The 22,915-nt window shown below is 43.5% G+C and overlaps 1 protein-coding gene across 1 annotated transcript; it reads left to right on the top strand.

The window, feature by feature from the left end:
* The first annotated feature begins 9,631 nt into the window (after nt 1–9,631).
* Nucleotides 9,632–22,059, top strand: SRGN (serglycin). The gene is made up of 3 exons (XM_046028101.1): nt 9,632–9,784; nt 17,522–17,669; nt 21,141–22,059. Exons 1-3 carry the CDS (start codon nt 9,709–9,711, stop codon nt 21,397–21,399), a joined length of 483 nt encoding a protein of 160 aa, XP_045884057.1. The 5' UTR covers nt 9,632–9,708; the 3' UTR covers nt 21,400–22,059.
* The last annotated feature ends 856 nt before the right edge of the window (nt 22,060–22,915 follow it).

Here is a 22,915-nt window from a genome sequence, read left to right on the forward strand (position 1 = left end):
AAGTAGGCAGAGAGGGAGGCAGAGAGAGGAGGAAGCAGGCTCCCTGCTGAGCAGAGAGCCCGATGCGGGACTTGATCCCAGGACCCTGAGATCATGACCTGAGCTGAAAGCAGAGGCTTCAACCCATTGAGCCACCCAGGCGCCCCAAGTTAATTATTCTTATGATAGAGACTTTTAAAAACCAAAAGCAAAACCATTTGGCTTCTGTGGTTTCTGAGGAAAAGAGGGGCAAGACCCTGGCCTTTAGTCAGGAGAAAAAAATGAGGTAAAAGAGGCAGAAGGCTTCGTGGGATGAGCATTTAACCGTCTTCCCTTTTCGTGGGAACCGCGGCCCAGGAGGGCCCCTCTGGGCTGCTCCGGAGAGTTTCCGTAGCTCAGGTTCGGAACAGCTGCAAGCAGCCAACCGACCGTTTGGGAAGGTTTGGGAAGTATTATGCAAAAGGTAAAGAAAAAAAAACAATAACAACAACAAAAAAAACGGTCATTGAGAACCGTTAAAAAAGGTACAACCTGGTAAAGTTTTCAAGCTCTTAGGCTGTAGGGGCCAGAAATATAAAACTGTGTTCTCACAATCCGCTGAGCAGCTCAAAGTGGGACTTTGAGAGCACCATGTTGTCACCATACGGTCAGACACTTGGTGTTGCCCCAAACTCCAGGATTTGGAGGGAAGTACTCTTTCTTCTCATGACAGACAGGAGTATTCGGTTTTTTTAATGACAGTGCAGAGGTGGGATGGGCTTGCTGGGGTCGTAGGACTGAATAAGAGAAGATTCCCCCGCAGAAAGTCCATCCAGAAGGGAGAGTTCAAGGGAGGGTTCACAGGAAATGGGCTGGGGAATAGGGTGTGAAGTGAGAGTCAGTGTCTAAAGTCAGATTTGCCGAAAGTCAAATCCCACCTCTGTGCCTCAGTTTCCTCATCTGTAGAATAGATTAAAAAATGATGCTAGGGGTGCCTGGGTGGCTCAGTGGGTTAAAGACTCTGCCTTTCGCTCAGGTCATGATCCCAGGGTCCTGGGATCGAGCCCCGCATCGGGCTCTCTGCTTGGCAGGGAGCCTGCTTCCTCCTCTCTCTCTCTGTCTCCCTCTCTCCCTACTTGTGATCTCTGTCTGTCAAATAAATAAATAAAATCTTTAAAAAAAAATGATGCTTACTGGGGCGCCTGGGTGGCTCAGTGGGTTAAAGCCTTTGCCTTCGGCTCAGGTCATGATCCCAGGGTCCTGGGATCGTGCCCCACATGGGGCTCTCTGCTTAGCAGGGAGCCTCCTTCTCTCTCTCTCTCTCTGCCTGCCTCTGCCTACTAGTGATCTCTGTCTGTCAAATAAATAAAATCTTAGAAAAAAAAATGATGCTTACTTCACAGGGCGATTGTAATAAGCTAGTGACTTAATACATGTGAAGTCCTTAGTATAGTACCTATATCCTAATGAAACAGCCAATAGTGGGTGTTGTGGGTTGTATGAGGGTTTTGTTATTGTTTTTGAAATGTACTTATTTATTTGTCAGAGAGAGAGCACAAGCAGGGGGAGTGGCAGGCAGAAGGAGAAGCAGACTCCCTGCTGAGCAAGGAGCCTGATGCAGGACTCAATCCCAGAATCCTGGGATCATGTGCCAAGGTGAAGGTAGGTGCTTAACCGACTGAGCCATCCAGGCATCCCTGTGTGAGTTCTGTCTAAGAATATTTGAGTGTTTTTCATTGAGGGCTGCCTATTCAGGGAATGTTTTCAATGCAAGCATACTTTCAGACTATGTATCTCTCTTCTTTAGAACCCAGATTTTCCTTAACCTTGAATCACCATTTTTTAAAAGTCAATGCTGTAGAAATATAATGCAAGTGTAGGGACCAAGAGCAGGTGACCCCCAAATGTGCCACTTTGACATATCGATTATTTTAAATAAAACTCACTTAAGAAAGAGTCAATGCAAAAGGAACACCACCATTTGTCTCCAGAAAGCAAGAAATAAATCTCCCATGTGAAGTGTTCCTTCCCTGTATCAAGAGGTGAAGATACATCCTTACCACGAGAGAAGGGAAGTTTAGAGCCAAGAGGGCTGTGTTTATGCCCTTGTTATGACTTCTTGCTCATTTACGGTCCCAGCCCAAATTCCCTTTAGTGTTCCTTACCAACTGAAGCTCCCAAAGTTAAGTTTTGTTTGTAGTGTGAATTCCTCATCGGTTTATTGTCTCGTCTAAAAAGTATAAAAACTGCCTGCCTTGATCATTTCTTTGGGTCTCAATTTCATTGTTGGGCCTCCATGTGCATAATTAAACTTTGGGTTTTTTTTCCTCCTATTAATCTCTCATGTCAATTGAATTCTTAGACCAGGTGGAAGAATCTTGAAGGGTATTGGGACATTTTTTCTCCCTACACAGCACAAATGAACATCACTATATTGATTTCAAATTTTCTAGTAGCCACATTTTATTTATTTTTATTTTTTTAAATTTTATTCATTTATTTGACAGAGAGAGAGAGAGAGAGAGATCACAAGTAGACAAAGGCAGGCAGAGAGAGAGAGTAGGAAGCAGGCTCTCCGCTGAGTAGAGAGCCCAATGTGGGGCTCGATCCCAGGACCCTGAGATCATGACCTGAACTGAAGGCAGAGGCTTAACCAACTGAACCAGCCAGGCGCCCCTAGTAGCCACATTTTAAAAAGTAAAACAAAATAGGCGACATTAATTTTAATAATATATTTTAACCCAATATATCCCAAATATTTCAACATATAGTTAATATAAAAATAATTAAGATTTTACATTTTCCCTTACTGTATCTTTGCCATCCAATGTATATTTTACACATATAGCATGTCTCAGTTCAGATTAGCCAAGTGCTTACTAGCCACATGTGGCTACCATGTTGGACAGTGCATGCAGTTCTTTTTTTTTTTTTTTAAAGATTGTATTTATTTATTTGAGAGAGTGAGCAGGAGAGAGAGTATAAGCTGGGAAGAGAGGCAGAGGGAGAGGGAGAAGCAGACTCCCTGATGAGCAGTGAGCCCAATGCGGGCCTCGATTCCAGGACCCTGGGATCATGACCCAAGCTGAGGGCAGATGCTTAACTGACTGAGCCACCAGGTGCCTGGACAGTGTAGCTCTAAGTGATCGGAGGATGGTTCTGGGCAGTGAGCTAGGGTGGGCTAGTCAAGTTGGGCCCTGAGTTCCTTCCAGTCACCGTTATGATACCCAGAAAGGCCTCGGGGTGGGGGGGGGGGGTCTTCTGGTCACATGGAACGAGGAGGATCTTGGTGCAAGCCCTGAAAGCTCAAGAGTGTGGTTTTGAATTGTGATCTATTGAGCAAGCTGTCGCTTGCCCCCAACCGTCTTTTCCTTTCTCCCCACCAACCCCATCCTGTCTGAAAACTACAGGAGTCCCTAGAGGTGGGGATTTTGCTGAATTGTTCTGCCTGCATTCCCACCAGCCAGGAAAGAGAGACCACCCCATCTCTCCTTGGGAAAGTGCCCTTTGGTCCAACTCAAGGAGATTTCAGTTTGGTCTTTAAAATAGGGTGTGCCTTGGGGAAGGCTGACTTGATTTAGAGGACAAGACCTCTTCACCTCTTTAGACATGAATTTGCATGTCTTTCCTCCAGTTTGTTTTTTACAAGGTTGTTTGAAGAGGGTCTCATGTCCTTATTTTCAAGTTTTGGGATAGAGTGGAAGGGACCTCACTCTCATCTCCATGAGCCAGCGGTATTATTACCTCCGTGGATATTCTAAAACCCGAAAAGAAATTCTATTCTTGTTTCATCTGTGATTAAATTGCACTGTCTACTTAACTTACAGCTATTCTTCTCCTTCAGCCTTCCTGACTACTTCCTATGAGCCTTTAGTAGTCCCAGTCCCATTGCCTTCAGGCAAATCGCTTTTATCAGGCTGTTCCTGAATGCTGATCTCTAACTCAACTTCTTTAGCCTCATTGTGCCCCAAGGGCAGTTATCCAAAGAATACTCTCCATTTATGATATTTAAGTTAAATTTATGTCAACAATCAAAATATTTTTGAGTGTTGTTTCCTTAATTACTAACATGATAGACAATTTTAGAATACAAAATTTGGCATACTCTGGAAAAGAGGAAGAAGAAACATCCTACTGTCTAGAAAACACCACCATTAACTTTTTGGTAATTGACAGTTATTTGAGCCCCATTATATTCTATATCCCTGGAAGTATCTAGATGAGAAGACAAGACTAGCATGTGCAAAAAAATAAGAATTATTCAATACAGAATTAATTCATGTATTCATTCAGTGCCTTGGGGTGACATACAGGAAAATGCTGAACTACTGTAGAAGTTGAGTCCATTTGGGGAAAGCATCAAATAAAGGTCATCAGGTGTAGAGCATATCACTTATACCAGAAGAACAACTTCTGCCAGCAGTAGACACTGTCTTTTTGAATGGAGGATGAGCAATGTCCCTTCACTCTTTAGGAGGGCTTAAAAGTTAGGATTGGTCATAAGAAAAATTTTTACTGCCTCAGTGTAATAACCATGACCAAGCCATGAAACTTCTAAACTGCATTTCACTAAATGATTCTGTTCATCTCTCATGTTTGTGACCAAGACTGAAAAAAAAAAAAAAAAGGCATAGAGATCTGGCAAAAAATAAGAACGAACTAACGTGCTGTAACTTAATTGGTAAATGTGGTCAGCCTCAGGATTGACACCAAAGAGCCGTTGAAGATCTGGTTAATATTCTGTGGTTACAAATGAAGGGACAAGGACTTCCCTCTTCCTTAGTGACCAATAACGTTAACTAAAATTGCAGGTATGTGGCTGGAATTTCAGTGTGTGTGTTTGGGGGAGGAGGAGTGAGGTTGGGCTGTGAAGCTTAGGATATATTGTCACTGGGTTGGGGAACTTGGCTTCTCTGTAGAAGAAGCTCAGAGCCTTGAGGTGGTAAATTGATGAATGCATTATGGGATTGGTGGGAACTGATGATTACATTAGTTTTGGGGACACCTATGGGGCTAGGTAGTCCCATAGAGCAGGGTATAAAATAATGGTAATAAGGGAAAATGAGAGGGAACCCTGCGTTCTAGTGGTGTGGCAGGCTGTGACAGTGGTGATCTCTGGATGGAAGGTGACAAGAGATTTGTCCTTTCTTTTGGGTCCCCCCCCCATTGCTACTCCCCAGCTGCCTGCTTTTCCATGGTAAGCATGAATTAATTTTTAATTAGAAAATAAAATTTACTGAAGATATACAAAAATAACTTAGAATAGTATTGATAGATTACATGTCTTGGGAAAAAGATAAGTCAAATAAGGACCTCCTTTCTTGATCATTTTCAAAAGACTCAGTTCCCCCTAACCTACATGTATACTCCTGTTCCCTTACGTTTGAAATTTTCCCTAAAAGAATCCCTAAAAAAATTTTCCCAAAAAGATATTTTTGATCTCTGTGAAAATATTTCCAAGAGAAGTAACACAATCCCACTGTTCCCAGTTATTTATTTATTTATTTATTAAAGATTTTATTTATTTATTTGACAGAGATGCAGCAAGAGAGGGAACACAAGCGGGGGAGTGGGAGAGGGAGAAGCAGGCCCCCTGCGAGCAGGGAACCCGATGCAGGGCTTGATCCCAGGATCCCAGGATCATGACCTGAGCTGAAGACAGATACTTAACTGACTGAGCCACCCAGGCGCCCCTGTTATTTATTATTAATAGTAGCCTACATATGGCTCTTTTGTTGCAACTTTTGGTTCTTTCAAGCCCTATAATTTTTAGAATTGGAATGTCATTTTTGAATGGAGGTAGCATCTGAGAAATTCTTTTATGCCTTTTGAAATAGAATTTATTTTTTAGAGCACTTCTAGGTAGCATCTGAGTTCTTTTATGCCTTTCTAAAATATAAGTGGAATTTATTTTTTAGAGCAGTTTTAGGTTCCCAGCAAAATTTCGCAGAAGGTACAGGGATTTCCTCTATACCCGCTGCCCCTTATTTTTCTTGTCAAATTATGGACCCAAACTCTAATGGGGGGGGGGCTCTGCACCTCCCCCTTTTCCAGTCCAAGATGAAAACCTGGAAGTCAGCCAACTTTTAGATACTTAGCAACACCTGGGGAGGCTTCTGGATTAGCACCCTGGAGTTCTTCAACAAGGAGGGACCTGGCTCTAGTAAACTGGGTGTGTGGCTTTAGTGTTAAGAAGGGAAGAACTAGGGAAAGAGCCCAGCAGGGAGATGCCCGGGAGCCTGTGCCCTCTCTCAGAGCACCACCCTGCAGGCACCCATCCACTGACACCCTGTAAGAGGATTAAGAACACAGTAGTCGCTGCTTCCTTGGGACCGAGACTTAGTGACCACAGACTCCCTATCCATGAAAGGGGCAGGGGTGGAATGAACAGAACTGAAAGAACAGGAAACTCGAAGTTTCCTGGTATCCGTGAATAAAGTAGTCACTTTTAATTTTTAATTTTTTTTTATTTTAAAAAAGATTTTATTTATTTGTCGGGGGAGAGCGAGAGAGAGAGAGAGAGATCACAAGCAGGGAGAGCAGCAGGCAGAGGGAGAGGGAGAAACCGACTCCCCGCTGAGCTGGAGCCCCATGTGGCGCTTGATCACAGGACTCCAGGATCATGACCTGAGCCAAAGGCAGACCCTTAACCGACTGAGCTACCCAGGCGCCAGATAAAGATATTTTTTTTAAAGGCTGATTTTTTTTAAAAAAAGCATTTTGTTATGAAAATCTAAAAAAAATATACTAAAGTAGAGAGACTAGTGACTTTCTCATTGCTCACCTTCAGTGATCCACTGCTGTCCCTCCCTCATGCCCCTCCTGAAACTGGATTATTTAGAAGGAAACCACACTCATTTCTCATTCCAAACAGACGTACTTCAGTAGTAGCTCTAAAAAAACAAGAGAGAAAGAAAGAAAAAGACTAGAAGGAAGACTACTGATGATTTACAAATCTTAGTCCTCACCTGTCATTGAGTTTGCATGAAGAACCCTGAGTCCTACACCTGCTTTTGCCAGTCACCAGCTGTGCGACCAGCAAGTTGTGTGTCTTTCTGGACTTGGACTTTTCCCACCTGGTTGGGTGAAGGAGGTGATTCCTAAGGTCTCTTCCCATGCTGGAAATCAAATATTTATGCTAGGGTCAGTTTTACGACTCTAGAGACATAGATTTAGAACAGGGTCTGTTTGCTGTTGGATTTTTTGGTGTAGTGCCCAGTTCAGAGTCAAGACCATCTCACTGAGGAGCCCAGGAGGTCATAGAGGCTACTGAGTGGCAGTCTTTTTAACTTAGGGCTTAAAAAAAAAAGAAAGAAGGAAAGAAAAGAAGAGAAGAGAAATGAGCCTGGGAGCCATCCCTCCAAGCAGTTTTGGGCTGCCCTCAGTATCCCTTCTGACAACCTCAAGTCATCTCAATGTCTTAACAAGTATTTTGCTGAGTTGTGATGCAGAGAGTTTCAAGTGCTCTAAAAGGATCTGCTTTTTAGGGGTGCCTGTGTGGCTCAGTGGGTTAAGCCTCTGCCTTTTGGCTCAGCTCATAATCTCACGGTCCTGGAATTAAGCCCTGCATCCTGGCTCTCTACTCAGTAGGGAGCCTGCTTCCCCCTCTCTCTCTGCCTGCCTCTGCCTACTTGTGATCTCTCTCTCTCTGTCAAATAAATAAATAAAATCTTTTTAAAAATCTGCTTTTAAAAAAGACCACCCCAAAACCGATGGCTAGTAAAAAGACGTGTTTGCGTGAAGAGGGGAGGAGGCGGGCACATTGATGGCTCTTTTAGATGCGTCCCTGATGTGTGTGCTGTTCCAGGGCGATTGTTAAGGAATAGAGAGGCCCGTTTCATGGGCAAATCAGTTGAGTGCCAAGTAAAGCACGTGCATTTCAGGTTGCCTGGTAAATGAAGGATTAAATCCAGAACAGAACTGGTCTTTTAAAATTATGGATTACAGGTTTATTTGTTGTAGAGGGTAAGGTTTGTGGACCGATAAGGATCGTCTTTGGTCAATGGAGGCAACTTTGGGCAAGAAGATGGTAGGGACCCAGCCCAGAGCAGCACCACGATCGCAGCCTTGAGCTTTCACGGGCACTGTCTCCTTGGCTTCCCTTGCCATCGTCAGAACGAGAACCCAGAACGAGAACAAGGAGTCGGTGGCCGGCATCTCTGCCTGCGAAGTGAGGGAAACTGCTGGTGGTCAGAATAGTGGGAGAAGAAGGAAATGTTTGAGAACTCCAAACCATTTATTATTATTATTTTTTAAAGAATCACCATACCGTGCTCTGAGCGGTCCCGAGGCTTTGCAGGGCTTTACTGAAGCTGCTGATGGGGATTATTGGTTTGATAAAACCCGGATGGGGCCAGGGTTTTAAATTGGGGATAAGGTTAAAAGGGACCGAGGACGAGGGCTGTTATTTCAAGCTGACACCAATACTCATAGTAGGGAACCCACTGGGGTTGTGACACGGGGGGTCCTCACAGCACAACAGGAGTCCCTGGGCGCACTTGCGCTCGTTCTGAGGACGGTCAGGAGGACCTTCCTTCATGACCCTCGGGGACTGGCACCACAGCTCCCCAGCGATTAGATTCTGAGGCCTGTCCTCGGCAGGAAATGGTAAAGGAATCAGCAGGAAGCTGAAGACAAGAGAAGGGAAACCCCTCCCTCGTGGCAGAGGACTGGAGAGCGAGGGTGCAAAGGGAAAGGGGGGCTGGAGGGAGAGGCCTTGAGAGGGAGAGTGGCTGAGCCTTGACTAGAAGGAAACAGTGCGCGCCCCCAGGGCCAGAACACATGATAACCGCGGGTGTTTACTGTCTGTACGGGGTGTCCCACCGTCCTTCCGAGGTCTCGGCGCGATGCCCAGGACCTGGGAACCGGGGCTGTGGCGAGTGGGTTTTCTGAGCTCCCGCAGCCCGCTGAGAGGACCGCTCGGCTTGTTTCTGATTCCCCGGCGCCTCCAAGGCCAGGGAGCGCCAAAACCAAGTTGAAAATCTTACCCGGGGGAGCAGAGGAAAAGTGTAAGTGGAACGAACGATGAGAGATACTTGGTGTGAAGGAGCAGAGGAACGCGGAGATCATTTCTCTGAGCCAGTTCTTGGCGACTGGAAGTCCTCCCCGGGTTCTGGAGGTAGAGGGCAGGCCCCGCGGCCAAGGGCAAGCAGCAGGGTCAGAGGAGAGGACACCGGCTCTCTGACATTGGAGACCACTTCCTCCTAGAGGAGACCTCCTCTTTGAACCCTCCCCTCTGGAGCTTGACTCAGTGAGCTAGGCTACCCCGATGAAGGAGAACATTCATATTTTAGGTCGAAGGTCCTCAGTGATGGAACGGCAGCCCCCCCCCCCCCCCCCAGCTTCCCTCGCCCCCAGGGCAGTCCACACTCTCTGGTTAACCATCTGGTGTTTGGGTGGTTCATTGAAGAAAGGGAAAAACAGACTATACCAAATGCTGATTCTGCTGCTTTAGTGGGAAAAAATGACGAACAGGCAAGTGGCAAACAACAAAACTTTCGAAAAAGCAGACCCGGGAGAGTCCAGTGAAGTTTCATAACAGGTATGAATAGTGCGTTTGCTGTCTTCTTCTTCTTTTTTATCTTGCTGGGTTTTGATGTGGATCTCTATTTGTTCAGGAAATCGTGACGTGGGTTCTGGGCAGGGTTTGAGGTTTTGGAACTTTTTCTAAAAGGGACAGAGTGCACCCTGCTGCATTTCCTCATCGTGAGGTCAGCGTGCAGGCAGCAGAGCTGAGGCAAGCCGGTCACCATGCAGCCGCTCCCCTTGGGCAGTAGGCTCGCCCTGGCTCTTGCCCTCCTCCTGGTTTTGGATTCTTCAGTTCAAGGTAAGACCCAGGAATCTCGTCCTCCTCCCCCTCTATCTTTGCAAGCCCAGGGGGCCACACAAATGATTATATTCACTTTAAGGTACAGAATGTATTATATCATAGGCAAGGAGGCAAAGAGAAAGGATGGAGGGGGGATGCTGAACTCTTTAGTGTGAGTTTAGTTAAGAAAAATGACACCCTGAGACAGGTGTGGCCTCGTAAACTCTCACCATACTTGAATCATGCTCTTTTATTTTGGGATGAAGAGGTATAGTTTAGGGTGCCTGGATGGCTCAGTCGGTTAAGTAGCTGCCTTCACCTCAGGTCATGATCCTGGGGCCCTGGGATCAAGCCCCACATCGGGATCCCTGCTCAGCAGGGAGCCTGCTTCCCCCTTCGCCTCTGCCTGCCTCTCTGCCTACTTGTGTTCTCTCTCCATCTCTCTAATAAATAAATAAATAAATAAAATCTTTTTTTTTTTTTAAAAAGGTATAGTTTATAACTTCTAAAACCTCAAGGAAAGTCAACTGACGAGTCTCTAAACTCTACCTCTGAAACTGAATACTATACCGTAGTTTAGTTAAATTGAATTTTAAGTGAAAAAATTTTTTAAAACTCCAGAACGGAACACAGGAGAAAATGGACCATTGAGAGAGTACCTACCTCTCCCTAAGGGTTTATATCAGTCCCACCCAAGTTTTAATATATTATGGTAGTGTCATAATTATTCTAACAGTGGAAAGTGATCTACTTTAAAAATCAGAGTAAATTTGACTGCATATTTTTTCCTTTTTTTAATGAGTTCTTAGTGAAAAGTCAACTATGGTTAGACATAGTACAAACCCTCTTGGTTTAAAGAGAGACCAGTGAATTTTAATATTTGTGCTGTTGCGCAGAGACATTACATTTGGAAATTTCTTGTTAGATTTCTCTAGCATTTAGGGTTGTTTAGTCAGACTGAAACAACTTCATATCCTTATGATGAGGACAACAGAAACGACCAGTTTGAAAGAAGAATACAGTTTCTTCTCTTTTGGTAAATATGGGATCATGTCTAAATAAGGCAGAAGGTCATGGCCTGATAAACAGACAGGAGAATTTATAGGGGAAAATTATTTACGTTTTCCCAATTTGTACAAGAAATAGTGACTTAACAGTGACACACATGTCCTGGATTTGTTTCTTTGAAGTGACTTCTTGTTGTCCCATTTTTACTTCTGGTGGAAATGAAATTGTACAGATAATCTCAGATATATTCATTATATATTGGAAACTTATAAAATAATTTTCTTCTTGTTATACAATTATTGAAGAAAATAACTGCAAGTAATGTCGCTGAAACTTTTCTACTAATCATGTATTTTTAATTTTTTTAATAATCTGTAATTTTTAAAGCATAAAACGATTGATTTTAAGAAACAGTCTTGGGTCTTCTAGGGAAAATCTGGAGCTTGATGAAATAATTCCCTAATGTGTTCTGACAAGATCCTGAGTAACGAGGTCTACATCTGTAGCGCAAACTCGAGTGACTATTGGGGGGGGGTGTCCACCCCCGCCAGAGCTAAGTCAGTCTTTACATAGTCGAGATTTCCCCAAAATGTCACATTCCCCACTAAGATTCGGTAGGTAAAACTGGAATTGAAACAGAAACATTTCTGCATGCCTGGGTGGCTTGGGTCATGATCCTCGGGGACCTGGGATTGAGCCCCACGTCTGGCTCCCTGCCCCTGCTCATGCTCTCTCTCTCTTTCTCAATTAAATAAATAACATTTTTTAAACAGCAAAAACATTCCTTTTGAACAAGGTATTCATCAGAAAGTGAGAAACCGTTATGAAAATGTATAAAGTACTAGCATTTATGTCATGACCTGGCAGGTTTAGCTTTTTGTTGGAAAAGGAACCAAGAAAGATAGAGTGAATGAACTGAAAAATGAGGGTATTTCCAAAGGAGAATTGCCCCTGGTGTTGGAATTAAGGGTTTGTGCCCGCATCTGAATAAGAAGGGAAAGAGATGCCCACCCATGGCAGCGCGTGCTGGCGGCTCCAGGCAGCCATGCCGGAGGCGCGCCACCATTGCCCATCCATCCATGGGACGCCAGGTGCCATTCGACAGCATTCTTCCCCCATCTTTAAAAAAAAAAAAAAATGTTTATTTAAACCATTGATTTGACTGAACTGCTCAAACCTGGCTTTTGACTTGCTTTTGCTGAACATATTCAAAACGTCTCACTGTATTAGTTTGCTGAGGCTGCACAGTGCCCAGACTGGTGTGGCTTAATGGAAATATATTTTCTCACAGTTCTGGAGACTCAAAGTCCAAAATCAAGATGCCAGTGGGGCAGGTTTCATTCTGAAGCCTCTCTCCTTGGCTTGGAGAAGCCCATCTTCCCTCTGTCTTCACATGGTGCTTCCTCCATGTGTGTGTGTGTGTGCACGTCAGTGTCTCTTCTTCTAAGGACACCAGCCATATTGGACTAGGGCTCATCTATATGAACTCATTATCCCTTAAGTACCTCTGTGAAGGCCCTATCTTGAGATATAATCCCATTCTGAGATACTGAGGGTTAGGACTTCAACATACGAATCGATGGGACACAATTCAGCCTGTATCAGGTACAATAAGTCAAACCCAAGTCAAGACAGGATGTAAAATTGTATCTGTCAGGTGCAGAGGATGGGAAATTTGGCAATGTGCAGGAGATCCTGGAGAGCACAGGTGGCTATTGATTTAATGTAGAGCGCCAGGGAATTATTGGTTATTGATAAGGTCTGGTTTTTTTTTTTTTTTTAAGATGCCCATAAAGAGAGAAAATGGAAGATCCGTGATACAGGTGTGGCCAGATCATGTGTTCACTCCACACTCCCTAGATTATAGTAGATACTGATTCCACCCGTGTGTGCTGCTGTTTGATTGTAAAGTGATTTCGTATCCATTCTCTCATAAATGATCATCACATTCCCCGTGAGGAGAAATTAACACTGATTTATAGAAAGAAATTTGATCTTGCATTCACCTCTCATTTGCTATTTAGATTAACCTCTTGAGAAATATTTGAGACTTGCTTTAGGCCGGTTACAACTAGTTAATGCTAGAAGCGGTTATCTGGTTTCAGAGTCAGAGTTAACTTTCTGTTGCAGCTTGGCCGTCTTCTAGGTAGATTAGAGATTTTCTTCCTTCCTTCTTTCCTTCCTCCCTCTCTCTTTAAATATTTTTTTCCTTAAGGAGGCTCCACGCCGAGTGTGGAGACCAACAAGGGCCTTGAACTTATGACCCTGAGATCAAGACCTGAGCTGAGATCAAGAGTCAACACTTAACCCACTGAGTCACCCAGGCACCCCTTTAAGGATTTTATTTTTAAGTAATTGCTACACCCAACATGGGACTCGAACTTTTTTTTTTTTTAAGATTTTATTTATTTGACAGAGAGGGAGAGATAGTGAGAGACCACAAGCAGGGTTAGTGGGAGAGGGAGAAGCAGGCTTCCTGCTGAGCAGGGAGCCTCATGTGGGACACGATCTCAGGACCCTGGGACCATGACCTGAGCCGAAGGCAGACGCTTAATGACTAAGCCACCCAGGGGCCCCTTATGAGACTTGAACTTATGACTTTGAGATTTTCTTTATTTAAAACAAAAAACCTTGCTTTGACTATGGTAGACTTGCTATAAAGTTTACCACTGAACTGAGGGTTAGAGAGAGAGAAATTGAAAGTAAACGTGGAACGTTTATAGCTTGTCAAACCATGCAGGGTTGGGGGAACCTTACATGTATTGTGGAATTGATTGTCCAATAGGAAGCAACTCCAGCTTAGTGACGTGATGTCTGTTTCAGTGCTACCAAAACAATGAACAAAAATGATCTTTTTTTTTAACCCCCCATGGCACTTTCCACTTAAGTTGCTTTAACAAACCTGTAGCAAATCTCCATTAAGAACAGGAAATTGGTAAATTGTGATGACGTTAGGGAAATTTTGATATAAAAGTATAGAAAGATGCAGAGAGGAGCACTTGACTGGCTTAGTTCATAGAGCATGTGACTCTCGATCTCATGGTTGTGAGTTCGAGCCCAGTGTTGGCCATGGAGACTACTTTAATAAAATAAAAAGTAAAAATATTTTTAAAGAAAGATGCAGAGGGATGACAGGAGTAATGTTCATTCTTAGATAGCATTTTGGTAAAGCAGGACTAGTGACATTGTGTGTGTGTGTGTGTGTGTGCGCGCGCACGCGTGTGTGGTGGTGGGGACAGCGAGGGAAAGGATTCTAAATAAAACCATTCTTTTCCCTGGAATCCACCACAAAATTAACCAGCAGATCCAGCAGGTGGGGCTTTTGAGGAAGATAACCTTTGTGTCCACTAGCATTCTCCCTTTTCTTTCTTTCTTTCTTTTTTTTTCCCCCAGTTACGGTAATCATAAGACATTGCTCCCATCAAGATAGAGTCAAGGTAGTCCCACGACAGCAGAGGCTGACACTGTTGAATTCACATCATGCCAATACCCTTCAGTAGATACGCCAGGAACTTTGTGTCTGTAACCATGCTTTTTATTTTGGAGCTGACTGAAAACGATCAGCCCCAGATTAGATAAACTTTTTTGGGGGGGAAGTGGGGAGACTTCTACAAGTTTTTAAACAGCTTCATTGAAATAGTCTTCACAAACCATACGGTTTATCCATTTAAAGTGTATAGTTCAGGGGTGCCTGGGTGGCTCAGTCGGTTAAGCATCTGCCTTCAGCTCAGGTCATGATCCCAGTGTCCTGGGATCGAGTCCTGCATCTCACTCCTTGCTCAGTGAGAGTCTGCTTCTCTCCTGTCTCTTCCTCTGGCTTGTGCTCTCTCTCTCTCTCTTGCTCACTCACTCTCTCTCCCTCTCAAATAAATAAATAAATACATTCTTAAAAAATAAAGTGTACAGCTCAATGTGTTTTTTCATGTATATTGATAGATATATGCAACTATCACCACAGTCTCCTATCACCCCCCCAAAAAGAAGCCCCTCTTTTTTCAAAATAGATTTTATTTTTAAGTCATCTCTACACCCGATGTGGAGCTTGAACTTACAACCCTGAGATCAAGAGTCTCATGCTCCCCTACCTGAGCCAGCCAGGCTCCCCAAGAAATCCCTCTATAAATTTCAAAAACTGAGATTATGAATTCTGGGGCGAAGCATGGGGGATGGATTTTGTATTTTAGAATTTGTTTTCATAATTGTCCAAAGTTGTATTTTTTTACGTGGGTGAAAAAATACAGTCTTTCACCTAGATGCTTCCTCCTAAAGTTTTAGTTTTGCTTTTCTGGGTAACTTCCTATCTCTGCAAACATTACCTCAGTTGCATGCACACCAGTTGCATGTAAAGGAGAATGCCTAGACCTACCCTGTCCAGAACGATAGCTTCCGAGCACTTGAAATGTGGCCAAAGTCCAAACTGACATGTGCTGTTAAGTGCAAAATAGACACAGATTTGGAGACTTACATGAAAAGAAAAACGTAAGATATTCATTAATAACTTTTATATTGCTTAATATATTTATATTAAGTGGCAATATCTGAATACATTGACTGAGTAAGATGTGTTGACATTAATTTCGCTTGTCTCTTTTTACTTTTAAAAATATGGCTGCTAGCCATCAAAAGAAATGAAATCTTGCCATTTGCGACAACGTGGATGGAACTAGAGGGTATCATGCTTAGTGAAATAAGTCAATCGGAGTAAGACAACTATCATATGATCTCCCTGATATGAGGACGTGGAGATGCAACATGGGGGGTTAGGGGGATAGGAGAATAAATGAAACAAGATGGGATTGGGAGGGAGACAAACCATAAGTGACTCTTAATCTCACAAAACAAACTGAGGGTTGCTGGGGGGAGGGGGGGTTGGCAGAGGGGGAGTGGGGTTATGGACATTGGGGAGGGTATGTGCTATGGTGAGTGCTGTGAAGTGTGTAAACCTGGTGATTCACAGACCTGTACCCCTGGGGATAAAAATACATTATATGTTTATAAAAAAAAGAAATAAAAAATTTAAAAAATAAAAATATGGCTGCTAGAACACTGAAAATAACCTGTGTGGTTGTCTTAACGCTGTTGGACAGCCCTGATCTAGCCGGCACAGAGCGTGAAGCTGGCGCCCTCTGCTGGAGATGTTGGGTTTCTACCCCACGTACAATAACGGGGCTCCTAAGTAGCAACCAGATGCCAGACTTAGGCTGCTGAGAAAGGATCAGAGACGGAGAAAGAAAAAGAAAACATAGTAAATACCATACGCAAAGATTTGTGCTAGATGTTTTACATACTGTTATCTAGTTTGGACTGGAACTCTTTGGGGCTCTGTTATTCATCTTTGAAAGATGAGAAATTGAGAATCAGATACCAAATTGTAGAATGAGTATTTAAATTCTTGATCCCTATAAGCTGTCCACTAGCAGAGATTGGTCACCGTGGTCTTCCTCCTCATCAGAGAAACTAGCATGGAGAGAGCTCGGACCTGGTGCCAGGTGTTATTCTAAGAACCTAGCGTTTATATCTCATTATTCGATCTACGGAGGTACAGGAAGGTTAAGTAAGTTGGTCAAGGATACATAGCCAGTAAGGGGCAGACATTGCATGTTATCTTGCTACCTTACCTCCAGGCTTCAGGCAGTGACAGAACTAACCCATTTTGGACGACTGGCTGTCCCAGACCAGCGGGGAGTCTGCTTCTCCCTCTGCCCCTCCCCCACTCATCCCCCCTACCTTCTCTCTCTCTCTCTTTCTCTTGCAAAAATAAATAAATAAAGCTTCAAAGGATATGCAGTAACGTACCACTGTCTTCTGCCTACCAATTCCCTCAAGGAGGCTGTTTGTTCTGTATCTGTTCAGAGGTTCAAGATACATCACGTAAGCATGTATGTAAATACAGTCTTAAAAACACAAACACACGTGTTACCACATGCATAGTGTTCCTTACTTTTTAAAAACTTAATAATCTACCCTGGAGAATCGATATCAGTCTCCAGAGAGCTGATGCTGCTTTTTTTTTTTTTTTAAGATTTTATTTTTTTATTGGATAGAGAGATCACAAGGAGGCAGAGAGGCAGGCAGAGGGGGAAGCAGGCTCCCTGCTGAGCAAAGAGCCAGATGCGGGGCTCCATCTCAGGACCCTGGGATCATGACCTGAGCATAAGACAGAGGCTTAACCCACTGAGCCACCCAGCCCCCCCCCCCCACTTTTTAAAGAGTTATTTACTTATTTTATTTTATTTTTAGAAAAGTACAGCTCACTGGTAGCAGAGCTGGGACATTACTCCGGGCAGCTGTTTGCCAAAGCCTATTCTTTTTTTTTTTTTTTTAAGATTGTATTTATTTATTTGACAAAGAAAGACACAACGAGAGAGGGCACACAAGCAGGGAGAGTGGGAGAGGGAGAAGCAGGCTCCCCACTGAGCAGGGAGCCCGATGTGGGGCTCGATCCCAGGACCCTGGGATCATGACCTGATCCCAGATGCTTGACTGACTGAGCCACCCAGGTGCCCCTGCCAAAGCCCTATTCTAACCTTAAACTCTGAACTACTTTTCAGGGTTGTTGTGAGGACAATGTGTATAAAAGGCTGGCACACAGCGGGTACACCTATTATATTTACGGTCATAAAACCTGCCCACACCTTACCTTCTGCCAAATTTAGAACCAACTGAATCAAAAATTTCTTAGGAACAGGGTGATTAGAAGCAGTATAAGAGATACGAATTAACCACGTGGCTTCCTTGTTTGGGCAGGTTCTCCTGTGCGCAGAGCCAGGTACCAGTGGGTACGCTGCAGTCCTGACGGCAATTCTGCAAACTGCATTGATGAAAAGGGACCCGTGTTAAACTTGCTTCCAGGGGAATCCAACAGAATCCATCCTCCGAGGACCGACCCTTCTTCGTAAGTGAACTTTCCCTTATTTTTCTTTCACCCATATCTGTTATGATCTTGGCTTGGAGATGGGAGCGTTGTCCAGAATGTCTTTCTTCAGCCTCTTGCTTTGATGGTTTGGGTCTCGCTCCCCAGTACGTAATAAAACAGTACTGTGTTTACTGGCATTTGAGATATGCAAGAATGCACGATTCATCTATACTTTTTAAAAAAGATTTTATTTATTTATTTGACAAACAGAGATCACAAGTAGGCAGAGAAGCAGGCAGAGGGAGAGATGGGGAAGCAGGCCTCCCGCCAAGCAGTGAACCCAATGTGGGGCTCGATCCCAGGACCCTGGAATCAAGATCTGAGCCGAAGGCAGAAACTTTAACCTACTGAGCCACTCAGGCGCCCCTCATCTATACTTTTGTAAGGTCTTTTTGTGGGGACAGAGACAGACATCGAGTAGTTTTCACCAGCAAGTACTGGAAACAAGTGAACATTATTTATGTAAGCAGAGCACAGTATCCACTGAAACCCAATCGGAGTCTGTCAACTGAGTGGGTAAACAAAGCATAGTATTTCCATAAAGCGGACTATTATTTGGCCCAAAGAGAGAACAAACTACTGATACAAGCTATCAGTATCTCATATATGAATGAGTCCTGAAAACACTACGCAACGTGAAAGAAAGCAGACACAGAAGCCTCACGTTGTATGATTCTGTCGATGTGAAATGTCCGGAATAGGCTAATCTATAAAGGTGGGAGATAGACAAGTGGTCCTGGAGGGCTGGAGGAGAGAGAGGACTAGAGTGGGGAGTACAGGTGTGGGATATTTGAGGGGCGATAAAAATGTACTGAGATTAGATAGTAGTGAAAAAGAAATTAGGGGAAGGAAGAATAAATGGCCGTGACTTGTCAGAGAGCAAGCCAGACCTCTTCTTGATCAACTCAAACCTGCTTTAAACTTGCAAAAAAGATCCAACAGGAATTTGTAAGTAACCAAAATGGAATTGTCTTAGCATCAATTATTTCAGTGAATATCAAAGTTATATAACACGCAGCAAAACTGTATTATGAAAAGGATTCTCGTAGAAGGCTTATTCCTTAGACTTAAAAGATCAACCGTTGAAAGTCACTCTCCTTGAGTGGATCATCAAGCCCACGCTGGGTAAGGCCATCATCTGTCTGAGGGGCCGGGTGACTCTCTTCATCACTGGCAATCACTGCATGAGAGATGACGTCATCACCACCCTCAAAAGGCCAGTCTGCCGTCCTGCTCCCGTGCTGCCGCCTTCAGCCCACAGCATTAAGCCTGAAACTGATTTTATAACATCCTCTTTGGTTTTAACTCAGGGGTTTCCACAGTAATTCATTTAAATCTAAAATGTTAGAGGAATAACCCAAGTTCTCCAAAACAGCTATTTTACACCATTTCTTCTCTTCTTAAACCTCTTTGATCTTCCCCTTTCCTCAGCCAGGAAAGCTTCCTCCTTACTCTCACACTCCTGACACTTATGAATGAACTGTCTCTGCTCTTGTATCAGTCCTGGGCCCATTTGCACTCCTGTCCATCTTCCATTTCCCTTCTTGCTCTGTGCTGGGTGGGGAGTGTTCATGCCACCTTCTGCCTTTCTTAGGCTCCAAGGTCTGTGGCTGAATTTGGCCAATGGAAGGCACAGGAGGGAGATGGGGGAGCATAGGAGACAGGGGGAGACCAGGATATTTCTTCTCAAGCCCTACCTCTGTCTCACCCATGGCTTCTCTCCTGCCAGATGCTGGGCTCAGATAATACCACCTTCTTCCATTGCCCCTCTAGCCCAGAGAGCGAGGTATTTCCTTAACGTCGCCCATCTCTGAGTTTCCTCGCAATCCGCTAGTTGGCTTTACTTCTCTAGGACGTCAGCTCTGCCATGACTCCTCTGAGCCCAGTATCTTCTTCTTGTTGGTGTGCAGACATTCTCTACCATCTCGTACAGTTGGGTGAACTCTTTTCTTTGACTCTGCATCCCTTCCAGCCATTGCCCTGTTCTCTGCTCCTCTGCACAGGAAAACTTACTGAAAGGGAAGCTTCCTATCTCCCCGCTCCTCTACCCTTTCTGTTTGAATTTCTGTTCCCACCTTCCACTCAGAGTCCTTGTTAAGGCTGAGGTTACTCCTGCTCAACACATCCATTGTTTACTTCTCTAATTCTCTCCTTACTCAGCTTCTTATTACCTTCAAAAACAGTTGACCGCCTCCCCCCCAACCCCCTTCCCCTGCTTTGAAATTCGTTCTTCTCTGGGCTTCCATGGCCCCACCTTATCTAGAGTTTTCTTCTGCTTCCTTGATTGTTCTTTCTCCTCCGTTCAGTATTTAATAAGTTGGTGTGGCCCTGATTCTGTCCAAGGCCCTTTCTTCATCTGCAATTTTTTTTAGGTGACATCATCCTCTGCTATGGCTTCCACTGTGCGTGCGCACGTGCGGGCGTGCATATGGCGCTACCGATCTGTGTTTCCGGCTCTGATCACTTACCCCTGACCTCACAGTGTAACTAACACACTGGTCACCCTCTAGTACATTAGTCTATTTCACTTCTCCGCAAGGCATTTAGCACCGACTCGTGTTTTCCTGATTTATTCATTTTTTATTGTCTGTCTTCCCCAGTAAGTTCTAAATTTCTTGAGCAGGGACCTCATCTTTCAGTCCCCATTCTTAACTAGGCATTTAGAACAGGGATCAGATGTTCAATATTTACTGAACGCACACATGAGTGGAGCTCTAATCTGTTATATGGCCTGTGGATTGTTATTTTCATGGAAAAAAATGACCCATAGACTATAATATTAATTTTTGTCTCAGATGCTTAGTTGCCTTGTTCTACCACTGAGGGGTAACACCATTCCTCTGGTCTTTGGTGCCGAGTGGACTTCTAACCACCAAACTGAGCCCAGCTGAATGAATACACTTCCTTTTTGAGAGGAAATTAGTTAATTGGTGGTAAACATAATGCTTAACTAGTTACAGAGAATTTCTTAAGAATGAGTTTTGTTGAAGCCCTGTGAATTATTAGAAGTTTTGTAGAAATTTTATGTTAGAAAAAAAATGTCATCTATCTAAGCTAATTTACACTTGTTTGTCCTTTCTTTAATGGAAGAAAATGGGAAAGGCTTCTTCTTTTTTAATTTTTTAAATAAATGACTCCTTAAGTAAATTTACCAAGTACAGAATTACTATGCTAGTGGTAAGAAAAGTAGCACTGTTTATTATGAGTCTGCAATGCATAGATGTTGACCGATAAATAGAATGAGTTAAGTACAAGTATAGGCCAACGTGTAGAAAGGTCTGCTTTGTTTTTTGTTTTAAAGCTTTGAATAACTGGGAAACTTTTAACTTTTAATTTGAGCAACCAGCTGGCTGCATTAATTTTCTATCTTAAAAAATTTATTATGATTATATTCGTTAAGTCTCAAACATTACTGTTTTTTTTTTCCCTTTCATTTTTCCCTTACTTCAGAATGACAAGACCCCAGAATTTGAATTATGTCTTCCCATTTTCTGAGGACTATTTTGGTTCTGGCTCTGGCTCTGGCTCTGACTCTGGATCAGGATCAGGATCAGGATCAGGATCTGGAAGTGGCTTCATTGAAATTGAAGAGGAATACCAACCAGTAGATGAAGACAATGCGTTTTATTACAACTTTCGGCCTCTGAAGAGAAATCTGCCATCAGACAACCAGGACGAAGATGGACCAGAAGAGGATTTTATTATGTAAAAGAGTGGGTTTTCCATCTTAATGTCAGGCAGTGCATTCAATATATTTTATGTATCATAGTTAAATGATTACTTTTGCAACAAAAGGTCTTATAGAAACTTTAAAACATCTGAAAAAGAAGTTTAGGTTTTATTACCTTTTTTCTCTTGTGAATTCTTAAAGCTTCCTTTATCCTGTTGTCCTGGAAAATACCTGTGTTTCCTTTGTATCCTATTCAACCAACGTCATTATGAAATTAACTAGACCACTCTTGTCTATAAAATTGCTTTAAAGAATAAATTATACTTATTTTAAAAGTTCAGTTTGAGAAGGAAGTTGACAGGCAATATTTCATATCTAAGTCTTCAGAAACCTGACTCTGGTTGTGAATTATAGATATGCCTCTTTTCTTATGAAAAACCCAGATGCAACACACGATGAATTTATAGAACGGCCGTTTGACAAGTCCAGTGTAAAGTGTATTACTCTAATGTTACCGCTGGATGTGTTTGCAGAGCTGGTGGACATTGTTCATTGAGAAGTATGATTGCTGTTACAATTAGAAATGGAATACACAAAGTAAAGCACAGTATGTTCCCAATAATTCATACTGCTTTACTTTTCTCCCTGGATATCTATGTATTTTCAAATCTTATCCTATTAAAGCAGAACTATAATCAACGTGCTAAGCTGTCTGGGGTCTCTTGTTCTAAACTCAGGAAATAATTATTTTTGTTCAGATGTTTCTAGAAGTCTAATCAACAAAGTAATCTGTGAGATTATTTTACAGAGCAAATTTTGGAACTAGAATCCAATCCTATTCACTAGCAAATCAAGCAAACAGTTATGGGAGAACAAGAAGCTTGTTCTTGTCCAAGCACTTCCTCTTCTTGAAGGCTTTTCCCGTCCTGGTTCCCCTGAATTCTGAAAAGCTCGTAAGCATCATTTTCATGAATCCTGTTCTGCACGGTCCAGATCTCCTCGTCAGCACTGAGGACTTATGCAAACCAGTCTCTGCTGAAAAGAGCCACCTTGTCCAAGGCTCCACCTTTCCCCAGGGCAGCCGGCATCTAATGACTGGTTGGTGGGAACATATGAATGCCAGGCGCTTCTCCTGAACTTCGTGTAACTCAGAAGGGCAATTGCAGATTTAAGCTCCCTGACAGGATCGTCAACACACGGCTTTGCAGTGCAGTTTCTTTCTTTGCTTAGTCTAGCTTTCTTCCAGTCCCCTTCCAGCTATCTATCCTGAGAGAGCTCCCTTAGAAACTTTCTGCCTGGCTCCATGGAGAATCCGACCTGTGATAGTTGGTGCCAGGAGGGGTGGAAGGCAAATGCGATAATGGGACTTGGGGGGCACCTGGGTGACTCAGTTAAGCATCTGCCCTTGGCGCAGGTCATGATCTTGGGGACCTGGGATCGAGCCCTGCATTATGCTCCATGCTCAGTGGGGAGTCTGCTTCTCCCTCTCCATCTGCCATGCACTCCTCCCCTCACCCACTCCAGCCACGAGCTCGTGTGTGTGCTCTCTCTCTCT

Source organism: Meles meles, chromosome 13 (genome assembly GCF_922984935.1).
Source record: "Meles meles chromosome 13, mMelMel3.1 paternal haplotype, whole genome shotgun sequence".
Lineage (NCBI taxonomy): Eukaryota > Metazoa > Chordata > Mammalia > Carnivora > Mustelidae > Meles > Meles meles.